The sequence below is a fragment of the Mirounga angustirostris genome, unplaced genomic scaffold, assembly GCF_029215605.1.
Source record: "Mirounga angustirostris isolate CCGP_5_RB_7025 unplaced genomic scaffold, mMirAng1.0.hap1 SCAF_8, whole genome shotgun sequence".
Classification (NCBI taxonomy): domain Eukaryota; kingdom Metazoa; phylum Chordata; class Mammalia; order Carnivora; family Phocidae; genus Mirounga; species Mirounga angustirostris.
In genome coordinates this window covers 61,079,281-61,103,798 of record NW_026991716.1, presented here as the reverse complement: position 1 = coordinate 61,103,798, position 24,518 = coordinate 61,079,281, and the positions used below count along the sequence as shown (strand labels likewise).

At 37.2% G+C, this 24,518-nt stretch overlaps 2 protein-coding genes across 4 annotated transcripts in view; one reads left to right on the top strand and one right to left on the bottom strand.

Annotated features, from left to right (window-relative positions):
* The window catches only part of B3GAT2 (beta-1,3-glucuronyltransferase 2), a 65,133-nt gene extending 51,395 nt beyond the window's left edge, over window positions 1-13,738 (top strand). The window contains exons 3-4 of the mRNA XM_045867071.1: window positions 13,418-13,566; window positions 13,652-13,738. Coding sequence (XP_045723027.1) covers window positions 13,418-13,566; window positions 13,652-13,738 — 236 coding nt within the window. The remainder of the gene's footprint in view (window positions 1-13,417; window positions 13,567-13,651) is intronic.
* The window catches only part of SMAP1 (small ArfGAP 1), a 162,200-nt gene continuing 149,235 nt past the window's right edge, over window positions 11,554-24,518 (bottom strand). For all 3 annotated transcript variants that reach the window (XM_045867072.3, XM_054505422.2, XM_064597754.1), the window contains 4 exons: window positions 23,715-23,842; window positions 18,376-18,547; window positions 17,271-17,584; window positions 11,554-15,171 (listed from right to left, as the gene is read on the bottom strand). In XM_045867072.3, the coding sequence (XP_045723028.1) occupies window positions 15,037-15,171; window positions 17,271-17,584; window positions 18,376-18,547; window positions 23,715-23,842 (749 nt within the window). In that variant the 3' untranslated portion in view covers window positions 11,554-15,036. The remainder of the gene's footprint in view (window positions 15,172-17,270; window positions 17,585-18,375; window positions 18,548-23,714; window positions 23,843-24,518) is intronic.

Genomic DNA, 24,518 nt, shown 5'->3' with positions numbered 1-24,518 from the left:
TGACCATATCCTTAGAGGATTTAGGTTTCTGTGATGGTTTGTTTTCAGAGTAAAGATTTAAATGAATTGTTTATAGATTAAATAAAGAATACATCTTAGAAATGAAGAGTGTTTTATTTTTTTCCCACAAAGAACAATGACTGCTAAATGGCTTTTGAGGAGTTTTAAAAACTGGACCCCCCCCCCAAAAAAGAAAAAAGGTTTACCCTGAAGCAATCATAAAGTTTCAGTCCGCATTATGGAGCAGATTAACAGATCCATTTAACAGCCAGGCCAAGCTTTTTCATTCCTTTTCTGCACTAGAAGAAAATCATTCAAAGGTGTAATTGGAAAGAAATGTGGAAAACTCTAGTTCTGCCTGCCCCCTAGGAGTACACATGGCACGTGAGTATTCAGGCTTAGGACCATGGAAATCAATAGTTGAACATTTACATGAAATAGTGGCAATTTAGACATGATAGTCGATAAGTAAAGGACACGTTCCTTTTATACAGCCCTCTTTCCTCTGCTTTCTTGATCTGATTTAAGTATAGTGAAAATGATTCCTGAAACACAACTATTAACACGTCTGTTTTTCAGCTGGAGAGTTCACAGATGCCAAGGCTGGAAGGTACAAGATTATGAAAAAAAAATACTTAGGTAGCAGTTTTCCATTTCCTAAATTGAGACATAATTGACATATAACATACTAGTTTTAGGTGTACAACATTTATATATATTGCAAAATGATCACAGTAAATCTAGTTAACATCCATCACCATATAGTTAAAAATGTTTTTCTTGTGATGAGAATGAAGTTCTCTCTTAACTTTCAAATGTACAGTATAGTATTACCTCTAGTCACCATGCTATAATTCTATCCCCAGGGATTATTTATTTTGTAACTGAGAGTTGGCACCTTCTGATCACCCTCTATCCACCTACTTCTGGCAACCATTAGTCTCTTCCCTGGATCTGTGAGTTTGATTTCTTTTTTCTTTTTTTTAGATTTTGCATATAAGTGAAATAATTTGGCATTTGTCTTTCTCTGACTTATTTCATTTAGCCTAATGCACTCAGGGTTCATCCACATTGTTGCAAAAGGCAAGATTTCCTTCTTTTTTATGGCTGAATAATATTCCATTATGTATATATCCACATCTTCTTATCCAGTCATCCATCAGTGGACACTTAGGTTGCTTCCATGCTTTGGCTATTGTAAATAATAATTGCAGTGAACATGGGGGGGAGGGTGTGTGCTTAGATCTTTTTGAGTCTTTAATTTTCTTTTATAAATACCCATAAGTGGTATTGCTAGATCATATGGTATTTTTAAATTTTTTGAGGAACCTCCATACTGTTTTTCATATTGACTGCACTAATTTACACTCCTACCCACAGTGTGCATGGGTCCTCTTTTCTCCATGTCCTTGCCAACACTTATTTCTTTTCTTTATGACTCTAGACATTCTAACATGTGTGAGATGATCTCATTGTGGTTTTGATTTCCATTTCCCTGATGGTGAGTGATGTTGAACATCTTTTCATGTGTCTGTTGGCCCTCTGTATGTCTTCTTTGGAAAAATGTGTACTCAGGTCCTCTGCTCATTTTTACATCAGATTGTTCTGGTTTTTTGCCGTTGAGTTATATGAATTCTTTATATATTTTGGATGTTAACCCCCTTAGCAATATGATTTGCAAATATTTTCTCCCATTTGATAGGTTGTCTTTTTATTTTGCCGATGGTTTCCTCTGCTGGGCTGAGGCTTTTTTTATTTCAATGTGGTCTTTACTTTGGTATTTTGGTCTTTACTATTAGGTCCAAAAAATCATCACCAACATTGCTGTCAAGGAGCTTACCTAGGAGTTTTATGGATTCAGGTCTTACATTCAAGTCTTTTACCTATTTGGAGTTAATTTTTTGTGTATGGTGTAAGACAGTGTTTGAGTTTCATTCTTTTGCATGTGGCTGTCCAGTTTATTGAAGAGTCTGTGCTTTCCTTGTTGTATATTCTTGGCTCCTTTGTCATAAATTAATTGACCATATATGCATGGGTTTATTTCTGGACTCTATTGTGTTTTTTTTTTTTTTTTAAGATTTATTTATTTATTTGAGAGAGCAAGAAAGAGAGTACATGACGGGGGGAGGGTTAGAGGGAGAAGCAGGCTCCTCCCTGAGCAGGGAGCCCAGTGTGGGACTCGATTCAGGGACTCCAGGATCATGACCTGAGCCGAAGGCAGTCGCTTAACCAACTGAACCACCCAGGCGCCCCTCTCTATTGTGTTTCATTTATCTATGTATCTGTTTCATGCAAATACCATACTGTTATTACAGCTTTGTAATATAGTTTGAAATCTTCCTAGGTATTTAATTCTTTCTGATGCAATTGTAAGTGGGATTGTTTTCTTAATTCCTCTTTCTGATAGTTCATTACTAGTGCATAGAAATGCAATAAATTTTTGTGTATCAATTTTGAATCCTGTGATTAACTGAACTCCTTTATTCTAACAGTTTTTGGTGGAGTCTTTGGGATTTTCTATATATAGTATCATCATCTGCAGATAGTGACAGTTTTACTATTTCTTTTCCAATTTGAATGACTTGTTTCTTGTCTGATTGCTGTGGCTAGGACTTCTAGTACTACATTGAATAAAAGTGGTGAGAGTGGGCATCCTTGTCTTGTTAGGGAAAAAGCCTTCAGCTCTTCACTGTTGAGTATGATTTTAGCTGTGGGCTTGTCACATATTGCCTTTATTATGCTGAGGTGCATTTCTTCTATACCCAGTTTCTTAAGAGTTTTTATCACAGTGGATGTTGAGTTTTGCCAAAATTTTTTTGCATCTATTGAGATGATCAAATCATTTTCATCCTTCATTTTTTAGTCTGGTGGATTACATTGATAGATTTGCAGATGTTAAATCATCCTTGCATCACTGGAATAAATCCCATTTGATCATGTGATTCTTTCAGTGTATTGCTTCTTTCTTTGCATCTAATTCATCAAAGATGATGGCCTGTAAATTTCTTGTGGTGTCCTTGTCAGGTTATGGTATCAGGGTACTGCTGGCCTCATAAAGTGTTTAGAAGTTTTTCCTCCTTTTCTATTTTTGGGAGCATTTGAGAAGGATAGGTATTAAATCTTCTTTGAATGTTTGGTAAAATTTATCAGTGAAGACATCTGGTCTTGTACTTTGTTGGGAGGTTTTTGATTACTGATCCAATGTCCTTATTAGTCATTGTTCTATTCAGATTTTCTATTTCTTTATGATTCTTGGTAGGTTGTATGTTTCTGGGAATTTATTTTTTCTAGGTTGTCCAATTTGTTGGTATATACTTGTTCATAGTAGTTTATCCTTTCTGTTTCTGTGACAGCAGTTATAATGTTTTCTCTTTGGTTTCTGATTTTATTTATTGAGACCACTCTTTTTCTTGGTCATTCCAGCTAAACATTTGTCAGTTTTGTTTATCTTTTCAAAGAACCAGCTCTTAGTTTCAATTGATCATTTCTATTATCTTTTAGTCTCTATTTCACCTATTCTGCCCTGATCTTTGCTATTTACTTTCTTCTTCTAACTTTTGGTGTTGTTTCTTTTTCTAGTTCTCTGAGGAAGAAAGGTTGTTTGAGATCTTTGTTTTTTTTGTGTAGGCATTTATCACTAAGAACCTTCCTTTTAGAACTGCTTTTGCTGCATCTCATAAGTTTTTAGGATGTTGTATTTCCATTTGCCTTTGTCTCAAAGTATTTTTTTTATTTCTCAGCAGTTTTCCATTTTTAACCTTTATGCCCTACGATACTGTGGCTGCTTCTTCCATGCTTACCCTCAAAATGGTGATAATGGGATTGGGGGTTTGAAAAAAAAAAAAAAGAAAGAAAGGTGGAAACATCATTGGTAATGACAGAGTAAGGACCTCTGAATATTGTCTTATATAAAAACAATGAATATTGTCAGAAATTGTCAAAATCAACTTTTTCACAACTATGGAAATTAACCCAAAGTGTACATCCATCTGAGGAGTGTTCAAGAAAATGGTTAAATGTTGGTAATAACAGCAAGTATTACATTGTTTCAACTTTCCCTATTCCCATCCCTTTCTCCTTAGCTCCATGGTGGCCTTGAAAACCAAGGGTCCTGCAGTCAGGGTAGAAATCAGCAGCTATTCATCCTAGCAGTCACTGGGAGGGAAGAATGGTGTTGGAACTCATTCAAAGCTCCCCCATTCTAAGAGAATTGCCATTATTTGACCTAACAGTTCTGTAGAAACTGCCATTCTCAAAGCTTGTCTTTATCTGATCTCACTCAGATCTTGCCCAGTACAGCCTTTTCCTGAGAGCATTTTTAAAAAATAAAAAGGAACGCAAAAACCTCAAAACAAAAACTAAGCAAAAGCAAAAATTAAATGTTGATTGTTTACCATTGCAGCTCTCTGAGGCAATGATAACAGTTGTGGCAAACAATAAACTAATCAAAAAATTCAGAGGAAATATCTTGGATAATTATTTACATAGGGGCTTTGAAGAGCTCTGACATATTTCTGGGATTCTAGAAGGCCATGTGGTAGTGTAGGTCTGTGTACAGGGGCCAGAGCTGTGCATATGCTTATGAAAAAACCTTAAAAGGCCCTGAGTTCTCACTTCTGGCTGATCTTGAAACTCTGCAAGATTAACAGCTGATTTCACATCAGGAACCATGGAAGCCAGAAGGCAGTGGGATGACATACTCAAAATACCAAAAGAAAAATACTGCCAACCAAGAATTCTATATGTAGCATAAGTATCCTTCAGAAATGAAGGAGAAATTAAGATATCCCTGATAAACAAATGCCAAGAAAATTTATGACTAGCAAATATGTCCTGTAAGAAGTACTGAAGGAGTCTTTTAGGCTGAAATGATAGGATACCAGACAGTAACTCTAATCCACATAAATAAGAGCACCAGTAAAAGTAACGTATAGATAAATTTTTAAGAGAGTATAAATGTAATTTTTACCTCTCTTTTATTTCCCCCCACTCTGATTTAAAAGACAACTACATAAGGCAATAATTAGAAATCAGGGTTGAGAGATACACAATATAGATGCAATTTGGTGATAATAGCACAAAGTGGAGAGGAATAATGGAGCCTACTATGTAGGAGCAAAGCTTTTGTGTACTATTGAAATTGGTTTTGATCTGAGCTTAATTGTTAGAAGTTAAGATGCTAATTGTAATCCCCAGGGCAACTGCTAAATAAGTAACTCAAAAAATACTATACAAGAAATGATAAGTGACAAAAATGACACACTAACAAATATCCTTTTAATACAAAATAAGATGGTAGTGGAGGAATAGAGGAATGAAAAGATATTAGACATACAGGAAACAAATTGCAAACTGGCAGATATAAATTTTAATTTACCAGTAATTCTATTAAATATAAATGAATCAAGCAATCAAAAGACATATGGGCACAATGGATTTTAAAAAACCCAACAAATCAAAACACCATGATTGAAGTATAATGCTCTCTATGGAAAACTTAAATCTAAGTAGGTTGAAAGCAAAAGAATGTAAAAAAGACCTGCCATGCATACAGGACCAAAAAAAGAGCTGGAGTGAATACCAGACAAAACAGACTTTCAGACAGAGTTGCTACTAGAGACAAAAAGGTTATTTTATAATGATAAAAGTGTCAATCCTTTATAAAGATACAACAGTTGTAAATATATATGCTTCTTACAATGGAGCCCTAAAATATATAAAGCAGAAATGACAGCACTGAAGGGAAAATACAGCTCAACAATAATAGTTGCAAACATCAACATTCCATTTTCAGTAATAGAACAATTAGAAGACAAAGAAGCCTTGAAAAGTACTGTAAATCAATGAGACCTGTGGCATCTGGAGAAAACACTCCACTCAACAACAGAATATACATTCTTTTCACATGCATAGTTGAACATTCTCTAGAATGGACTATAAAGTAATTTTTATGTTAAGTCATAAAACAAGTCTTAATAAATTTAAAATAGTTGAAAGCATACAGAGTGTGTTCTTGGACCATGCTGGAATGAAATTAGAAATCACCACCAGAAAGTTTGAAATTTAAAAGTATATGGAAATTAAACAGCATACTCATAACCACTTGGTCAGAGAAGATATCAAGGGGAAATTGGAAAATAGTTTTAGATGAATAAAAATGGAAACACAATATACTAAAACTTAGTGCAGCTAAAGCAGTACTCAGAGGAAAATTTATACTTATAAACGCCTTATTAAAAAGAAAGATCTGAAACCAATAACCTAACCTTTTACCATAAGAGACTAGAAGCAGAAAAGCAAACTAAACCCAAAATAAGCAGTGGAAGGAAATAAAGATTAAGGCCAAAATAAATGAAATAAGGAATAGAAAAGCAATAGAGGAAATCAGCCAAGCCAAAAGTTTGTTCTTAAAAACATCAACAAAATTGACAAACTTTTTAGTTAAACTGAAAGGAGGCAAGCCTCAGATTACTAAAATCAGAAATGAAAACAGGAGCATTACTACCATTTAAAAAAGACTGTAAGAGAAAACCATGAAAAACTGTATGCCAACAAATTAGATAATGTAGACAACATGGACAAATTAATGGAAAGACTGTTAAAACTGACTCAAGGGGCACCTGGTTGGCTCAGTTGGTAGAGCATGCAACTCTTGATCTCAGGGTTGTGAATTCAAGCTCCACATTGTGTGTAGGTGTAGAGGATTACTTAAAAAAAAAAAAAAAAAAAAAAACTGACTCAAAAGGAAATAGAAAATCTGAATAAAAAATAGATTGAATTAATAATCAACAAAACCTCTATAGAGAAAAGCCCAGTTCCAGATGGTTTTACTGGTGAAGTCTAACAAACATTTAAAGAAGAGTTAAGACCAAGCATTCACAAACATTTCCAAAAAATAGTGAGGGAACATGTTTGAAGTCATTGTATTAGGCCATTGTTATCCTGATACCAAAACTGAATATCACAAAGAAAAAAAACCTATAGACCAATATCCCTTATGAATATAGATGCAAAAATTCTAACCAAAATACTAGTGGAGTTAATCCAGCAACATATAATAAAAAGGATTATACACCATGACAAGGTGGGATTTATCCCCGTAGTGTAAGGGTGGTTCATATGCAAAAGTCAGTAAATGTTAATACACTGCATCAGTAGAACAAACAAAAAGCCACATCAAAGCAACAGATGCAGAAAAAGTATGTGACAGAATTCAACATTCTTTCATGATAAAAACACTAGATCGATAAACAAGGAATGGAAAAGAACAGCTTTTATCTGATACAGGGCATCTGTGAAAAAACTAACATAATAGCTGAAGATGAAAGCTTTTCCCCTAAGATCATGGTAAGGATGACGCCTCTTCACAGTTGTATTCACCATTGTCGTGTAGGTTGTTGCCAGAGTATTTAGTTGAGAAAAAGGAATAAAAGGCATCCAGGTTATAAAGGAAAAGGTAAAAATATCTTCAGTTATCAATAGCATGATTTTTTTTTTACATAGAAAATCCTCAGGAATACATACACAACTTGGTCTGCTCCATGCTGGACATGGAGCTTACTTAAGAAAGGAGAGGGGGGCGCCTGAGTGGATCAGTTGGTTAAGTGTCCAACTCTTGATCTCAGGGTTGTAAGTTAAAGCCCTGCATTGGAGCCTACTTAAAAAAAAAAAAAATACACAATTATTCATGCTAGTAAATAAATTCAGCAAGGTTGCAGGATACAAGATCAAACATAAGAAATCAATTGCATTTCTATACATTGGCAATGAACAGTCTGAAAAATGAAACTATAAGAATTCACAACAGTGTCAGAAATAATGAAATACTTAGTAATTTAACAAAATAAGCATCAGACTTGTTTAGTAGAAACTATAAAACATTACTCAGAGAAATTAAAGAAGAACTAACTGAGTAGAAAAACATGTTCCTGGGTTAGGAGACAATGTTATGGGTTAGAAGATATATTACTCAAATGGCAATATTCCCCAAGTTAATGTATAGATTCAGGGTAATTCCTATCAAGATTTTGGCTGCCCTTTTGCAGAAATTGCCAAAGTTGTCCTAAAATTCATATGGAAAAGGAAGGGACTCAAAATAGCCAAAACAATTTTGAAAAAGAACAAAGCTGGAAGACTTAAACATCCTGATTTGAAAACTTAGTATATATATTTACAGTAATAGTGTGGCGCTGGCATAAAGATAAGCACAGGAATGAATAGAATGGAAATGACAGAGCAGAAATAAACTCTTACATTATGGTCAATTGATTTTTGCCCAGGGGTGCCAAGACCATTCAATAGAGAAAGAATAGTTTTAAAAAATGGTGCCCAGAGTTACGAATATCCTATCCTTTAAAAAGGCAAATTTCAGTGTCTATGAATTATATCTCAATAAAGGGGGTGGGGTAGGTAGGGAAGATACACACACTCTCTCCCTCCCTCCCTCCCTCCCTCTCTCCCTCCCTCCCTCCCTCCCTCCAAAAGACCGGATGTGCTCTGCTAGGAAGAGCTATGAGAGTGGATCACCTCAGAAAGAATCACAGAAGAGAGGAGAGGAGGTGCCACATACACATCTTTCTGAGACAATTCCCTGAGACAATTGTGTGTGTGTGTGTATATAGATATTTTTAAGATTTTGAGAGGGGGAGAGAGAGAGCGAGTGTGCTCAGGAGACTGGTGGGGGGGAGGGTAGGAGGCAGAGGGAGAAACAGACTCCCCACCAAGCAGGGAGCCCGATGCGGGGCTTGATCCCACGACCCTGAGATCATGACATGAGCCGAAGGCAGATACTTACCAACTGAGCCACCCAGGTGCCCCTATGTGTATACGTTTTAATTTGGAAATTGTTACCTTTTTTTTTTTTTTTCTTATTTCAAGTGAGTAGAGACTGACTTTTGAAATTACCTGATACCTATTGCCAGTAGTAGAAGTGTGTCAAGAGCCCGGTATTCTAACACCATTAGCCAGAGTGACTGTCAGGAGAAAAAGGCCATTAGTATCTTTCTTGTGACCAGACTGGTATTGTTGCTAAAAACTATCCGTTGGGAATTAGAAATAGTTTTGGCTTGTAACAGCCTTGCTTGAGAGTAGATTGTGTGTAGTTAGAAAAGAGAAAATATGCCAGTGGGACAAGTATATGGAGGTGAGACTAAATTAATATACAAAAGAAGGAACTGATAAGCATTACTGATGCTTTTAACTATGGCTGGAAGGAGGAAGAGATTTGCTGGACTGGCTTTTTCTTTTCCAGTTTGTCTGGTTTTTGTTTTTTCCTTATTATAATGACTAGGATCTCTAGTACACTGTTAAAAAAAAAATCGAGAGCAGACAACCTTGCCTCATTCCAGTCTTCAAGGGTTTAACACTGTCTTTCACCATGAAGCATATATAATATTGGCAATAGGTATTTTGTAGATGCCTTTTATCAAATTGAGGAAGTTTATTAGTTTGCTGAGTGGCTTTCTAAAAATCTTAACTTGATGTTGGATTTTGTCAAGTTCATTTTCTCCACCTATTACAATTTTTTTTCTTTTTAAGTCTAATTTGGTGAATTATACTGATTGATTTTAAAATGTTAAATCAACATTGCAGTCTTGGAATAAACCTTACTTGGTCATGATTGAATGCCATGAATCCAACCAATTGAATCCAGCAATAAATCATCTCAGGACTCTGAGATCATGACCTGAGCCAAAATCAAGAGTCGGATGCTCAACTGACAGAGCCACCCAGGTGCCCGCTAAGTACTGCTTTAGATGGGTCCCACATTCTTGTTTTTGTTTTCATTCAGTTAACCACTTTTTTCATTTCCCTTTTGATTTCTTCTTAGATCCCTAATTTATTTAGAATTACATTGTTTGGTGTCCCAAATATTTGGAGATTTTCCACATATCTTCATAGTATTGATTTCTATTTGAATTCCATTATGGTCAGAGAAATACTTTGTACAATTTGAGTTCTCTTAAATTTATTGAGATTTAATTTATGGCCCAGACTATGGCCTGTCTTGACAAGGTCCCATGTGTACTTGAAAAGATTGTGTATTCTATATTGTTAGATGGAGTGCCCTATAAGTGTCAGGTCAAATTGGTTAAGTCTTATATATCCTTATTGTTTAAATTTATAAATTTTCTCTTATTTTTTCAATTTTTTTTCTATCCCCCTTTTCCACCTTTCATTCAGTTTCTGTGACTTGTGTGTGTGTTTCGGTGTTTTCCTTTTGGTAGTTTCTATTGTTAGGTCTTCTAGTTTACTAGTCTTTTATTCTGCAATGTCTTATCAGCTGCTAATAACAGCCAGTATATTTTCCACAAGAGTGAGATCTCTTTGGGTCTTTATTCTATCTTCTGTATTTCTCCTTAGCATGCTCAGTCTTTCCTCTACCTTTTTGAATATATGAGAATTATTTATAATGTCTTAATGTCTTTGTTCTGTATTTTTCTGTTGCTTGATTTTTGTTTTCATTATGGGGTTGTATTTTCCAGCTTATTTGTACATCTGGTAATCTTTGTAGCTCAGGCATTTTGAATTTTGTTGCTAGGTACTAGAAAATACATATATGTATATATGTTAGGTTATGTTTATATAAAGTATGTGTAACATGAGTTTATTACATACATCCACATATATTCACACATATGCATACATATACACATACACACACACATACATAGGGGAATACAAACATACATAAGAGACCGTCTCTCCACCCTATCTCTGCTTCACTTGAAGAAGTCAGAAGTCCGTGTTCATAGTGGATAACCAGTTTTAATTTGCATTTTATTTTTTATACATCTGTAGGACAGAGAATCCTACTCCCATGATTTTTGTAAGGCTCTTAGTATCTCAAAAACTGCCAACATCTTTAAAGCTAAATTAATTTCACCAGAAAAAAGTAAGGGTACATATAATACTTGAGGCATAAATTACTTGGAAATTAAGAAAACCCAAAATATCCATCTTGGGTTGGAAGCAGCGGTATAAGGAGCTGAAACCTCCTTGTGCTGCTTTCAGAGGGAGAACTCTCTAACTCCTCCAGCTTCATAGCAGGTCGGACGATTCCCTGAAAGGCAAGCCAGAGTTTGGGCCTCGTTAGTGCGCAATTCCTACATGCTGGCTGTGACCTGCTTCCTTTGAAGCGCTCATTGAGGAGGGGTGCGGCAAAGAAAATGGAGGAGCTAGGAGATAGAAGAGCATCTGAATTGCCCGCCTGCCCCTTTTGTATTAGAAAACAGAAAACCACTTTTCTACTGTGGTGAGCCACCCACTAACATCTCTTTCCTGGGTGGTGGCCTGCCAGGTGCACCCTGTCCTCCAGTGAGGCCGAGAAAGGGCCAGCCGTCAGCTCTGCTTGCAGAAGTGGTACACCGTGCTATGTGAGCTTGCTCTGAAGAGCTAGAGGGATATTCCGGAACCCAGGAGAGCAGGAAAATACACTTAACCTGGATCTTTCAGTGGTCACCATGATGAATGTGTTAAAAGACAAGGGAAAATGAGGGAAATCAAAGTGGCTTCATAGCATTTTCAGACTGACTAATCTACATTTTTGGATCCTTTTTTTTTTTTTTTTTTTTTAATAAGAATGGGGAAATAGTACCTTGAAGCGATGTAAAAAATGTACCAGATCTTCAGTGATTGAGAAGGGCAGGTCCTCAGCTAGGTCCTCAACTATAGAAAAAGAAGCAAGGCATCTGATGACACTGAAATCTGAGTTCACCTATTAGAAAAGTCCCTTTTTATGTGTGAATTGGCACCTTTGGCTTTTTGCTGAAGAGGGGTGTGGCTGTTTTAGCTGTCTGAGGAAGGCTTCAGACTTGTTAGCCAAGTGATGTGAGATGCAGGTGGCCTGATTCTGCCACCACTTTCACAGGCCCTTTTCCTGTCGTCAACCCCGTTTTCCAGCTGTAAATGATGGCCAGTGCCACCAGCCCGTCATAGTATTTTTAATGGTATTTGTATTTATATACTGTAGTACCTTATGAACACTGCTCTGCAGTTAGTGAGGTCTTTGCATTTGCTAATTTTACATCAGACACTGAGTTGAAAAGGTGTCACACCTCTTGCAGATGAGGAAATGGGGAAGTTTCAGGATCAAGAAAGGTTAAGTGACTTGGCCAATGTCCCAAGTACGAGGATCCGGGCAAGAACAAAAGGCTTCTAATTCCAAATTCCTTCTGCTAGAATGTGCTGCCTCCCTCCAGGACTGGCGGAAGATACTGGGGCCAGTCCTCAGGCTGAGGCTTTAATTATTCCGCCTCACTCAGCATGTGATGTACCAAGTTGTGTTTGTAGGTAGCTTAGTGGGAGGTTTTCCTATAAAAGGGACAGGGTCTAGATGTGGGACTGGCCCAGCCTGGCAGGTGTAGAGGTGATGAGAATGCTGGTTGTGGTTTTCTCACAACTCCCCAATTACTGCCTGGTATCATTTGGTACTTACTTTGCTAACTATACTTTTGCAAAAAGAAGCATAAATCAATGCAGTTAATGTAGAAGAGGGCAAAATGTTGCTAAGAAATGCTCCTGGAGATTGGTCCTCACAGCTGATTCTGGGAGGGGGTCTGACTTTACAGTGTTGGCTTAGTCATTTCGGGCACAGGGCTTCACACTTTCAAAACAACTACAAAGGTTGTAGCGGTTGCTTACTGAGATAGCTTGTAGTGTTTAATGGCTAAGCCTTTAACACAGGGTCTGTTAAACTACAGATTTAAATAGTAATGATATTTTATGACCAAACCATTGAAGGAAATTGACAGTCATTTGTTTCCTTAAAAAAATTAAACCTCAAAACCAAATTTATCAAATGGACTGGTATCTCCTGCACTGATTTCCAAACCCCCCACCCTTGTCAGGCTGAACCAAATTGGAAATTTAAACCAAATGATTATATATTTTTCATTTCCTAGCTAACTGGCTTCAATTCCTCAGTCTTCTAAACTCAAAAGTAAATCACAGCAGTGCTGGTTCAGTAAGAGCACATATAAAAACGTTAAAGAACAGGCAGGAGACCTGGGTGGGTGCGCTCATACCCGGAGGATGGTTACTCTAAGTCTGTAGCTCTTCAGCTGCTTTTAATTCTTAATTCCCAGGGTTTTGAATGTCGGGGTGTGATGACCTCTATGAAAGAGCAGCTGATTAGCAACAGTCCAGACTTTGTATTGTACAGTAGATGTTGCCCTCGCCCCCACCCCACGCATACACCTTTGTCATTACACTGAATGTACTACATTGTAATGACTGGTTTTCCTTTTGAGACTGTGACACATGTAATGCTCCTAATTCAAGTTGGCGATCCAAGACCTGGCACATACTTGGCATTTAAAAAAATTTTTGATGTGTCCGGAAATTTTGCAGAAAAAAGGGAAGTACACCACTATTTTATTTTAAAGTCTTTTTTTTTTTTTTTAAACTTTTCACAAAGGATTTGCTGTGAGTCTTCAAGTCATCTTGTCCAATCCAAAAGCTGTATTTAAGCGTCGTGGATCCCAGCCAGGGATGCAAGAATCTGATTTTCTAAAACAGATAACAACAGTTGAAGAACTGGAACCAAAAGCAAGTAACTGCACTAAGGTATTCATTTCACTTGTGCTGCTTGACCTTGTTCGGTGTCAGCATTAAGAAGTGTGGCTACCCAAAAGATTTCCCTCCCCTCTAGGTTCTCGTGTGGCACACTCGGACAGAGAAGGTTAATCTAGCCAACGAGCCAAAGTACCGCCTGGACACAGTGAAAATTGAGGTATAAACTGAAGCAGCAAGTGGTGCAGTTTGCCTGGCTAATGGACGTGGAAGAGGAGTCCGGAGGTCAGGCTGCAGAACGTTCAGGTATTGTGCGCTTGACTTCGGTACGACAGCCTATGTTGTCATCTGACGGACACCTGTTTCAACAGAGCTGGTCTGTCCGCTAACACAGCTGACGGGACGGGATCAAATGTATGTTTTTGTCTTCACTTGTTCTGCATGTCTTCCCTACAACTAAACTGGCAGTTCTTTGTACAGTACGGCTAGTGACACTGGAGGATACGATTGTGAGTATCTTACGTACTTTTTGTTCTTCCCATTTGGCCTTATAATTGGTAGAACTGAGCAGGTTTTAGAAACAAATGACAGGCATTTTGCCCACTAAATGTTCCCAGTCACTCACTTCGCAATGTTTTAAGTTTTGTAAGGTTGGTGGCAGCATACATTGTAGGAAATAAAACCCACAAAAATAAAAAGGTCTATGGATTCATCTGTTTAATATAGGGATATAACATTTTGTCAATACTAGGCACCATAAAATGTAAACACAATTACTGTCATAAACCTGGATATACCTTCAAGGATTGAAAGTGGCTTGTTTAGTTACCCTGTTTGCATACAGTGCAGAGAAAGGTCTTCATGTTACTGGCACTATGTACATAAGAAGAGATCCAAATTACAGGAGAGGCAGATGAAATTTGAGTTCTTTAAACATTCGTTAAACTAAGTTTTGTAGTAACATCCAGGTTTATCTTCCTTTCACTAACCACGTTCCCTGTTAAGCACATCATAACAACAGCACAGTGAAGTGAATGAAGAAATAGAAGAATTTTGATACACTAGAAAACAGTGCTCAGTGATACATTTACATTCTATTTATATGATGAAACATTTGATCATACAGTACCTTCCTAAGGATTACTGGCTAATTTGGGGGTGGTGTTTATACTGTTAGAGGTATTACTAACATGATAACTACTTCCCTTATATGCAGACATTACAGCTATAATTTTATTGAGAGTAAAACTGATTATGCAAGTTGACTGAGCAGCTTCTCAAATAATGTGGTTTATGAAATCATGGGAAATGAGCAAAGCTGCCCTTGACATAAAATGGTTTCTCAACCTGCTTTTCACATCAAATTTAATCAGTACAGACCAACACGGTCAGTCAGATAATTCTTAATAGGAACAAATGGGGAAAAAGAAAAAATATATATGTACATGAATAAACAGGGGAACTAGATGCATTTTAGCAAGGAATGTCAGGTGGTAGTTCTGGATGAAACTTGCATTGCAGTTTTCATTTCCACAGCTGTGTGCTGAGAGTCTGACCCGATGAGCTTCCAGACCATCCTGCTGTTGTGTTGGGGGGCTGGCCAAAACCCACTGTTGGGTTCGTACTACTGATACTCATGCCAGCCATTTGCTGATTCATCTGTGAAACATAAAAAGCTTATTTTAAAAGGCTTACTTCACTTTTAGTTCTTGTTTCTTTAGCCACAGTTAGACATTTTTAAGTTACCCTGTTGTATCAGAAGCTGCCTTTACTGGAGGTTTAGTCAGATAATGAAGTTTAATAGCAATTGTATGTCCTTTTCCTCAATGTGAAAATTAGTCAAAGCACAGGAGTAAAAGCCGACTACCAATTATTTCCCTAGAGAAAGCTACTTTGTTTCCTTCTTGTTCTTTATCTCCTTCCACATTTTTTAACACTGTCCATAAAGTGATCCCAATTATAGTCTATTTATTCATTTTCAAGACTCCATTTTTTTGTCCCCCAAAGATTAACAACTGAAAAAAAAAGCACCAAAGCAATCTTTGAATTTGTATCTGAGTCCACTATTCTTTTCAACTCTACCAGCATGTTGTTCTTTAACTGTAAGGACTGAGGACATTTTAGAAAGTAAGATACTCCAAAATTATACATTGTGGATGACAGCTATTATTCTGTCTTTATTAAAATCTTAAATGGTTCTATATACTTTCTAAATATTAAAAAAGGTCATAAAGCATACCTTTTCTTTTGCTTAGTTAACCACTAAATATCTAAAATTAATTTTCATTATATAAGGTATAAGATTATATATATTTTTATTCCAGACTGGAATCATATATGTATAGAGGCATCCTAACCCTTTCCCTGCAGTACTCTAACACTGATGATAAGGAAAGGCAAGATTTATCACAAAGCACAGAGTGGATTCAAAATCTATGCTCAGGGTTGGAATGTATTCTTAATAAAGTTCATTTGTTATTTTGCAAAGACACTAATGTTCACCACACTGCTGATGAGGCATAAGTGTCCTACTAAAGGATGCTATAACCACCTTTCGCTGAGAGGGTGCTGGAAAACAGCAGCACCCCTCAGCATGCCTGGAAGTAAGGGCCAACAGTAACTCCTCACGGATTCATCTAGCACCTTAACCTGAGCTGGGTATGCTTCAGCACTTTGTCTCACAAAAGCTGTTACTGACATTTGGTACTTGAGGTTCCCAGAGGATAGAGCTCAAGAGTGAGATGCTTAACCAACTGAGCCACCCCCCCCCCCCCCGGATAATTCCTTTAAATAATGACAAGAGGGGCACGTGCCTGGCTCAGTCAGTAGAGCGTGTGGCTCTTGATCTCAGGGTTTTGAGTTTGATCCCCACGCTGGGTGTAGAGATTACTTTAAAATAAAAGTGGCATTCATGGGATATACAGTGTTTTGGTAATGTTAATTATCACTATAGACTATTCTCTGAATGCTCTCAAGGTAAAACAGCTGACCAGAACAGAAACCAAGATCCCCCAAATGCTAGAGAAATCAAATAAGAACTGTAAAGGGAAGAGTTGCTGGAGCATGAACAGAAGTCTAAGGTCAGAATGGAGCACTAATACAGAAACGGATCTGAGAAAAGTTAAATTGTCAGCTTTTGGCTTTAAACTAACGTAAGTAGAAATGGGATTTTGTAATATAAGGGGATGTCTGAGACAAATATGGACTTGTCCCTAAGTAAACAAAAATATTTCTTATAAAGCCAAGGGCAGTAGTCACATGACATAGAGAACAGTCTAGATCCCTCACAAAATAGTGCTTTGAGAAGAGGAGGCTGGATATTTTTCTAATTTGTCAAAGTTACCACATAAACCCCAAAATTATTAGTGACGGTAGGCTGGTCTAAGTAGACTATAAAAATACCCCAAAAGGGAGCTGGGTTAAAAGCTTGGTGCTAATTTCATGGGAGGGGAGAAGACAGGAAGTCTCTCAAGATGCCCAAGACAATTTCTAGCTATTACAAACAGGATGTTCGCCAGTGTTATAACCTGAAGTGAAAAAATGCTTAACATTTCTTTATAGAATATTCTAAATATAGTCAGTGACTGCTCATCTGTCTATGTGATGTAACTTCGTAATACCTATAAACAGTTCTCACCTCATACAACATACCCCTACTCCAGTCTTTCTGCCAGGTTGTTAGATTTAAATAAAACCATTTAGAAAATAAATCCAGTTTCTTTGATTCTGGAGAAGTTGGAGAGCAAATGAGCTCTTACCTGTGAGAGGTTCCACTGGGGCTGTTGAGCTTGCGGCAGGCCAAACTTACTCTGGGGTGCACCCATCTGTCCCACCATTCCTCCTTGGGGGCCAACCACATTTGGAGGAAGTGGCATCACACTAGTTTGTGCATTTCCCATAAACCCATTGGGCAAGGGCATGCCCACCATCATGCTTGCACTCTGTCCCATCACATTTCCGAGAAGGCCAGGAGCTGCAGGGGTAGGCACAGGCACACCCATTGATGGAAAACCTTGAAATGCAGTCGGTGCTTGTGAGGTAAATGGTATATTTGTGGGTCCCATAAACACACCTGCATTTTAAGAACCATGAAAAGAAAATGAGAAAACAGGGCTATTGTATACAGCTGCACTCATCTCTCTAATCACAGAAAAAGGATCACCATCTTTCTCAACTACCCACAGCAAAAATTTTAATTCCAGTCTGCTCCTACTGCTCAAACTCACACCATAACCCTCAGAGCTGGTTACTTCCCGAATGCAGTTATAAACCTGAGCAGCACATTTAATCAGGATAAATAAATCTTATGCAATAGCTATAGAAAATATCCAAACTACGTAGCATGAGATTACGTGCTGACGAGCACCACTGGGCTCCCACTATCAAACAGTGAGAGCTGTCTGCCTTTAATAGAAGCAGGTGGGATGGCCTATAACTTAGCTCACTATTTAGAGGAAATGGGCCTAACACATTATGTAAACAACAAATCTTACTGTGCAGTATTTCATTATAATTATTAAAAACTCAAGTTTTGGAATTCTTGTGGTAACAGTGCTTATTGTTTACTTACAGAAAACTACTATACACAAAGTTGTAAACTTCATGCAAATCAAAATAATTCTTCAAACACAATCCATGTCCTGTAACCTTGTGAAACAATATTAAGTGATATGTGAACAGCTTGTTAATTCTAAGTGAATAAAGTTCTGTGAATCCTGTATATGCCTTTTTAATTCTAATGCTTCAATTCTGTATTTGCACAAATTGCAACAAAGGTACCCATTACATAGAAAAACAACACAAAGGGTTTGCTTCTAGTAATGTCACTACACGTTGCTGACAGCGGATTTTAAAACGAATTACCAGGAGTACTCTGCTGCTGAATGGTTCCTGTACCATACAAAGATAAGATGGAGTCTTTGGAGAGTTGTTTCTTTGCCACCTCTTCTGACTTTGTAGCTTGCTCAGTGAACAGATCCAGATCTCCAGATATTACTGTAGACAGAGTGGCAGCTGCAGGTATAGAGGGCGTCCCCTGAGACAAATACCAAAGCAAGCTGTCAAATTCTGCATACTGAGACATAGTTACTTAAAATCTAAATGCAATTAGAAATTAATTGAACAAGGTAATATGGTGACATTATAGAGGATCATTCACAAGCCCACATAAAAACAGTATCTAGGAGGAAGGTACAATGTTTCCTATTTTGAATCTGTTGCTGGAAGAGAGGCAGGCTGAAGCTCTTTCATAATAAGTTGCGTTTACCTGCTCAACTGACAACCGAGTTTTTGCCCGTCACATCCCGACCCACATCCTGACCACAGTGGCTTAAACAACAGCATGTGATGGCCGTGTGAGGACCACCACTCCTGGAAGATGCTGAGGCATCCCCTCTGGCAACTACTACTCCAAGCATCTGGTAGCCCTTGAAATAAAGAACATTGCTACAAGGACAGCATACTCCAAGAGGGTCCTGCGAAGGCTGATCTTGTCTTCTTTGAAAAAAAGAAAAGGCTTTTTCAAACGCTGCATCAAGATATTTTTATAAATCTAACCTAGATCAGTTTTAACCACAACATTAGGATGTTTCTAGTCCACCCAGAAATGAAGCACAGCTAAGTTCAACCACCTATACTCTCAACCATATCTTCAACCCCACTTTTGGACAAGGGGCAAAGGAACACAAAGAAACATGTAGACACGAAACAAAAATTTTCACTTAATCTATATCTGCACACAAAGTGAGATTGTTATAGCTGTGATAGTATAATGATCTCTAAAGTCACTAAATATTCAATCACATTTGTTTACATGAAATTGTTTTATAGGTGAAGAGTTTCAAAGAATTCTAAGAACAGTAAAAACTGAGTAAGAGTCTTCTCAACCTATAGAATAAGGTGAGAGTAGTAGGTACAAGCTAAAAATCATGCATATGATTTGTCTTAATTTTTTAAAAATTCAGACATTCAGGTTGGCTAAAAAACCTAGCAATAAATTACCATCCAAGCATTGTATTCACAAATTCAAGCAGATCAAGATGTTGAATCTATTATGACAAATTTTTGAGATAAGCCACTTAATTTTGCAAAAGATCTAAAATGCGTAAGAAATTGGACATAATGGAATACCAAATAAAACAATATGCTTGAATAAAGTATTATCTGAACTACGAATGATGCAACAGAAGTTCACAGAAGCTAAGAGCAAGAGCTCTGGAGCCAACCTGCCAGGACTAGAATTCTGGTCCCACTGCTTACTAAAGAAAGTGGTACGTTGTACCCTTATATTGTCACTTAATCTCCGCTGTCTCTCTTCTCTAAACTTGGGGATAATAAGATTTCCCACCTTACACAGTTGCTTGTGACCACAAGAAGTGCTCTGTGGCAGGGTTAAGCACTCAGTGTTTACTGTTAATGTTGTCAGGTAATGAAGCAACCATCTCACTAATCTTTCCATCATGTTTAGTTTCTGTTCAGTCGAAGAACCTGCTTAAAATCCAAAATGGCTGGGAAACCTATTACAGTAGCTCCCCCGTTTCCACCCCTTCCAAGATACATTCCAAGTACCCTGTGGATGCCTGGAACCACAGAGAATACCAAAACCTACATATACTATATATATACTATGCTTTTTCCCTATACATCCATACCTCTGATAGTTTAATTTAGAAACTAGGCACAGTAAGAGATTAACTAAAATAGAACAATTATAACAATATACTGTAATAAAAGTTATGTGAATATGGTCTCTCTCAAAATACACTGTACTCACCCTTCTTGTGATGTGAGACGATAAAATGCCTACGTGATGAGATGAAATGAGGGGAATGACAAGTGAGGCATTGTGACAAGTGTTAAGCTACTACTACTGATCACCCGAAGATCATCTGCTTCTGAACTGTGGGCAAGTGAAACCACGGAAAATGAAACCACAGTCTCATCCTAGAGCAGCCTAATATTCACATGCTCTAAACATGGATATTTCTTCTGATGAGGGTGGATAAAATAGAGTATCTACCTCAACATGGTCATAATCTAAGAAGAGCCAAACCAAATAGCATGATGAATAAGCACTCATATGTCTGTTTTCATTTTTTGGTGCTCCATTTGACAGCAGTACAACTCCAGGAAAAAGAAGAACATTTGCCTATCAATTTACACTTTGGGACGCTGCAGAATCCCTAACCAGAGGTTCTCTGGCTGTCGGGATCCTAGGGCTGACCCAAGGAGAAGGCACAGCACTCGTGCAGGTCTAGATACTGTTTGTATATGTATATTATAGATAGAAGGAAAGGGATGGCTTCTACAAGTCACCTCTGGGGATTCTGGAATGATTCCCTCTGAACCCCCAATACACATGTGCATTCTGGTTAGCTGAGTATATCTAACCTTCTTCACAAGACTACACAGCCAAACAGGTAAATCTCACTTTCACATGAGTGGGAAATCTTTTTTTTTTAACATTTTAGTTATTCAGTTGAGAAAGAGAGAGCACAAGTGGGGGAGGGGCAGAGGGGGAGGCACAAGCAGTTATGGGGCTGATCCAGGACCCCGAGATCGTGAACTGAGCCCAAGTCAGACGCTTAACCGGCTCGGCTGAGCCACCCAGGCATTCCTGAGTGGGAAATCTTTTTAAAAAACATTAATTATGAACGAAATGAGCACTGAAAGAATTATAGGGGCTCAGAGTAATTCCTATTTCTGTCCAATCAATTTTACATAATAGAAACCCAGCAAAATTAGTAATTTCATAGTGGGAGTGTATGTATAAAATGTGTACTTTAACCTGCCTTTCCCCTCTCCCCATTTTGAAAGCCATTAGTTTGAAAACATATCTGGGTTTTAACCTTTACATGTAGTTCAGATGAAAGATAATTCTGTTCCCCAAGTATTTTACAGGGCTCACAATACAACTGGCACAGTTTTGGTCCAAAAACAATGCTCTAAAAAAAGAATTAGATGTGATTTTAAAAAAAGCAGTCATGTTACTCTTAGTTATTAATGCAGAATGCACAAAGCATGCAGGTCAGACCAACCCCTCATGAAGGCAGGAGCGACACCCCATATTGCTTGTCGGGTGCTCCTTAAGAGTTTAAATGACGTCTGCATTGTTCTACCTGCTTTGATACTGAACAGAACACATGAAGGAGTACGCTGAAGCCTCAGATGTGGGGTCTAATTCTCTAAGCAGCTGCAAAGAAACTCTCACAGTCCAGTGCAATCGAAGGAAGTCTAGCAGATAAAACAGCCTCACTAGAATGCTACACCAAGAGAAACTGCTTTTCATGCTCAGACTGTCAAATATTCTAAATGCTTCTTTCTGAAGCCACAACATTAGCATTAGACAATTTTTACTACCACATGAATACCCCTGCCTGCACAAATTCACAAGGTGCTTAATGTTAACTGAAACCACAGTAGTAACAAACAGTTCCTCTTTTTATGTGTTGGGGGAGGGAGAAGGAGCCAAGTCATAAAATAAAGCTATCTTTTCTGAAAATAAAAAATGATGCAGACAATTTTGATAAAGATAATTTAAACTAATTCCTCAAATTTATTTGCTCAATTCTATTGGTAATTATACAATGACTATCATAATAACAAAAAATATGTGTAATAAAATAAGCAAATTAATCTTCTTAGTAAGACATAGATTCTTATTAAAACTTTCTACCCAAACAATATACATTTGGCTCCGTTTTTCTAGAGAAAAGGGAAATATTTTACCTCAAAAATTATGCTGTACTGAAACAAACTACTGTTCATTTATAAAGTATAAATTTAAAATAGAATCTTAAAGCTGTATGCTTAAGAGTAACCTATATCCCTAAAAAAGTTCATATATTCACCTTAAAGAAAGCTAAATACTTCATGGGATCACTTGTATGTGGGATCAAAAAAAAAAAAGTTGAATTCATAGAAAGCAAAATGGTGGTTACTGGGACTCAGGAGTGGAGGAAATACAGGGAGGTTGATACAAACTCAGTTATAAAATGAATTAAGGTCTGAGGGCCTACAATGTGACGATAGTTGATTATACCGTATTACATAACTGAAATTTGTGAAGAGAGAGCTAAAGTGTTCTCATTAAAAAAAAAAAAGTAAATACATGAGGTGTTGGATGTGTTAATTAACTTGGTGGGAATCAAATATACACTTTAAGTATTTACCATTTTACTTGTCAGTTATACCTCAATAAAGCTGAAAAAATATTTAAAAGTATTAAGCAATTTACAATTTTAAAAAAGGAATGAAGGCAAAAAAATTCCATGTAGTATTAAGAACACAATTCAAAATTTCTTTACCATCAATATGTAAAAAAGTTCTGATCATTAATATTGTTCTAAATATGGGGCGCCTGGGTGGCTCAGTCGTTAAGCGTCTGCCTTTGGCTCAGGTCATGATCCCAGAGTCCTGGGATCGAGCCCCGCATCGGGTTCCCTGCTCTGTGGGAAGCCTGCTTCTCCCTCTCCCACTCCCCCTGCTTGTGTTCTCTCTCTGTCTCTCTCTGTCTCTCTGTCAAATAAATAAATAAAATCTTTAAAAAAAAAAATATTGTTCTAAATAATTTTTTAAAAATCATTTTAAGAAGTAAAAACAGTGTGTCCACTATACTTCAGTTTTAAAAAAAGGTTTTAGGACTAACTTAAAACAACTAATCTTCATAAAAAATATGAGTACTGAATTTGCTAGAATTTCTTATTCTTGGTTTTCCTGCAGCCAGAGCTAAATCTTCAGAATGGCTCAATACAGCATAAAAAAAGAACTACTGGCTTGTAATCAATATTTAAACACCCATGGTTTTAAAACCTCTGAAGTGACCTTGTTAATCTCAGGCAAGTTTGAGATAGTCTGAGTTTTCCCACTGGTTCACTCTAAACAGCACTGTTTGCCTAAAGCAGGAGTCAGCAAACTTTATACAGTGACTATTTATTAGGCTTTGTGGGTCAAACAGTGTCTGTCATAACTCTTCAACTTGTAGTGTGAGAGCAGCCACAGACAATATATAAACAAATGGAATGGCTGTTTCAATAAAACTTTATTTGCAAAAATGAGCTGCAGGCTTAATTTGCCAACTCCTGGCCTAAAGAATAAAGTTTTCAAATCAGAGACTGCTCAGAGACAATTCTTTCAAAATTAAAATTTTGAGACTTTTCAAAAAAGAAGTCGTGATCATGTAAAACCATATTCTTATTACATACCTGAGCTGGGGGTATGACAGTTGCAGGTAAGGGATTAGAAATCATTGGTCCAAAGATGTCTAGATCATCATTCAGGGACGGCAATGTGGTTGTGTTCCCATTGGTCACTGGTGCCTCAGCAGGGCCATCTGAAAAGAATATAGATTCTCATCCTAAAGTAGATTCTCTTAAATTACTTGAAACATGGCATCATTGAAAAAATATATGGTTTAAAAAAAAAAAGTTCAAAAGTTGACAACAAAATATATGTCCCCCTTTTACCCCAGGCTCTCTCCTCTTTCCCAAAGAAACTATTTCCAGTTTTATTCTCCCAAAAATATTCTTTACTCACCGGTTTCTAGGTATAATATATCCAGACCCCATTTTTACAATAGTGGTATTACACTATTCACATTATTCTGCATCCTGATGCTTCCTTACGTGCCAGGCACTGTTCTGAGTACAGACATTAACTCATTTAATTCCCATAACGTTATGAGACAGACACAACTATGACACAAAAGAATTCAAATATGACTCATGAAAGCATTTTTTTTTCATTTCTAACCACAAATGGCAACATTCATTTGAAGTCAGACCTCTTAAAAGAACTAGTTCATGTTTTCCAGTCCATTCCGCATTCCACTTACATCATGTATTATACATCATGTAAATATGAACCAGAAATAAAATATTTTAAAAGGACAAGATATTCTAGATTAAAAACACAATTAAAGGAACATCTTTTTTGTGGTATCTACAAGAGCTCAGTAAAGAAACTCAAATAACAAGGACATGTGAGCCAGTGGTGCCCATAAGCTGCAG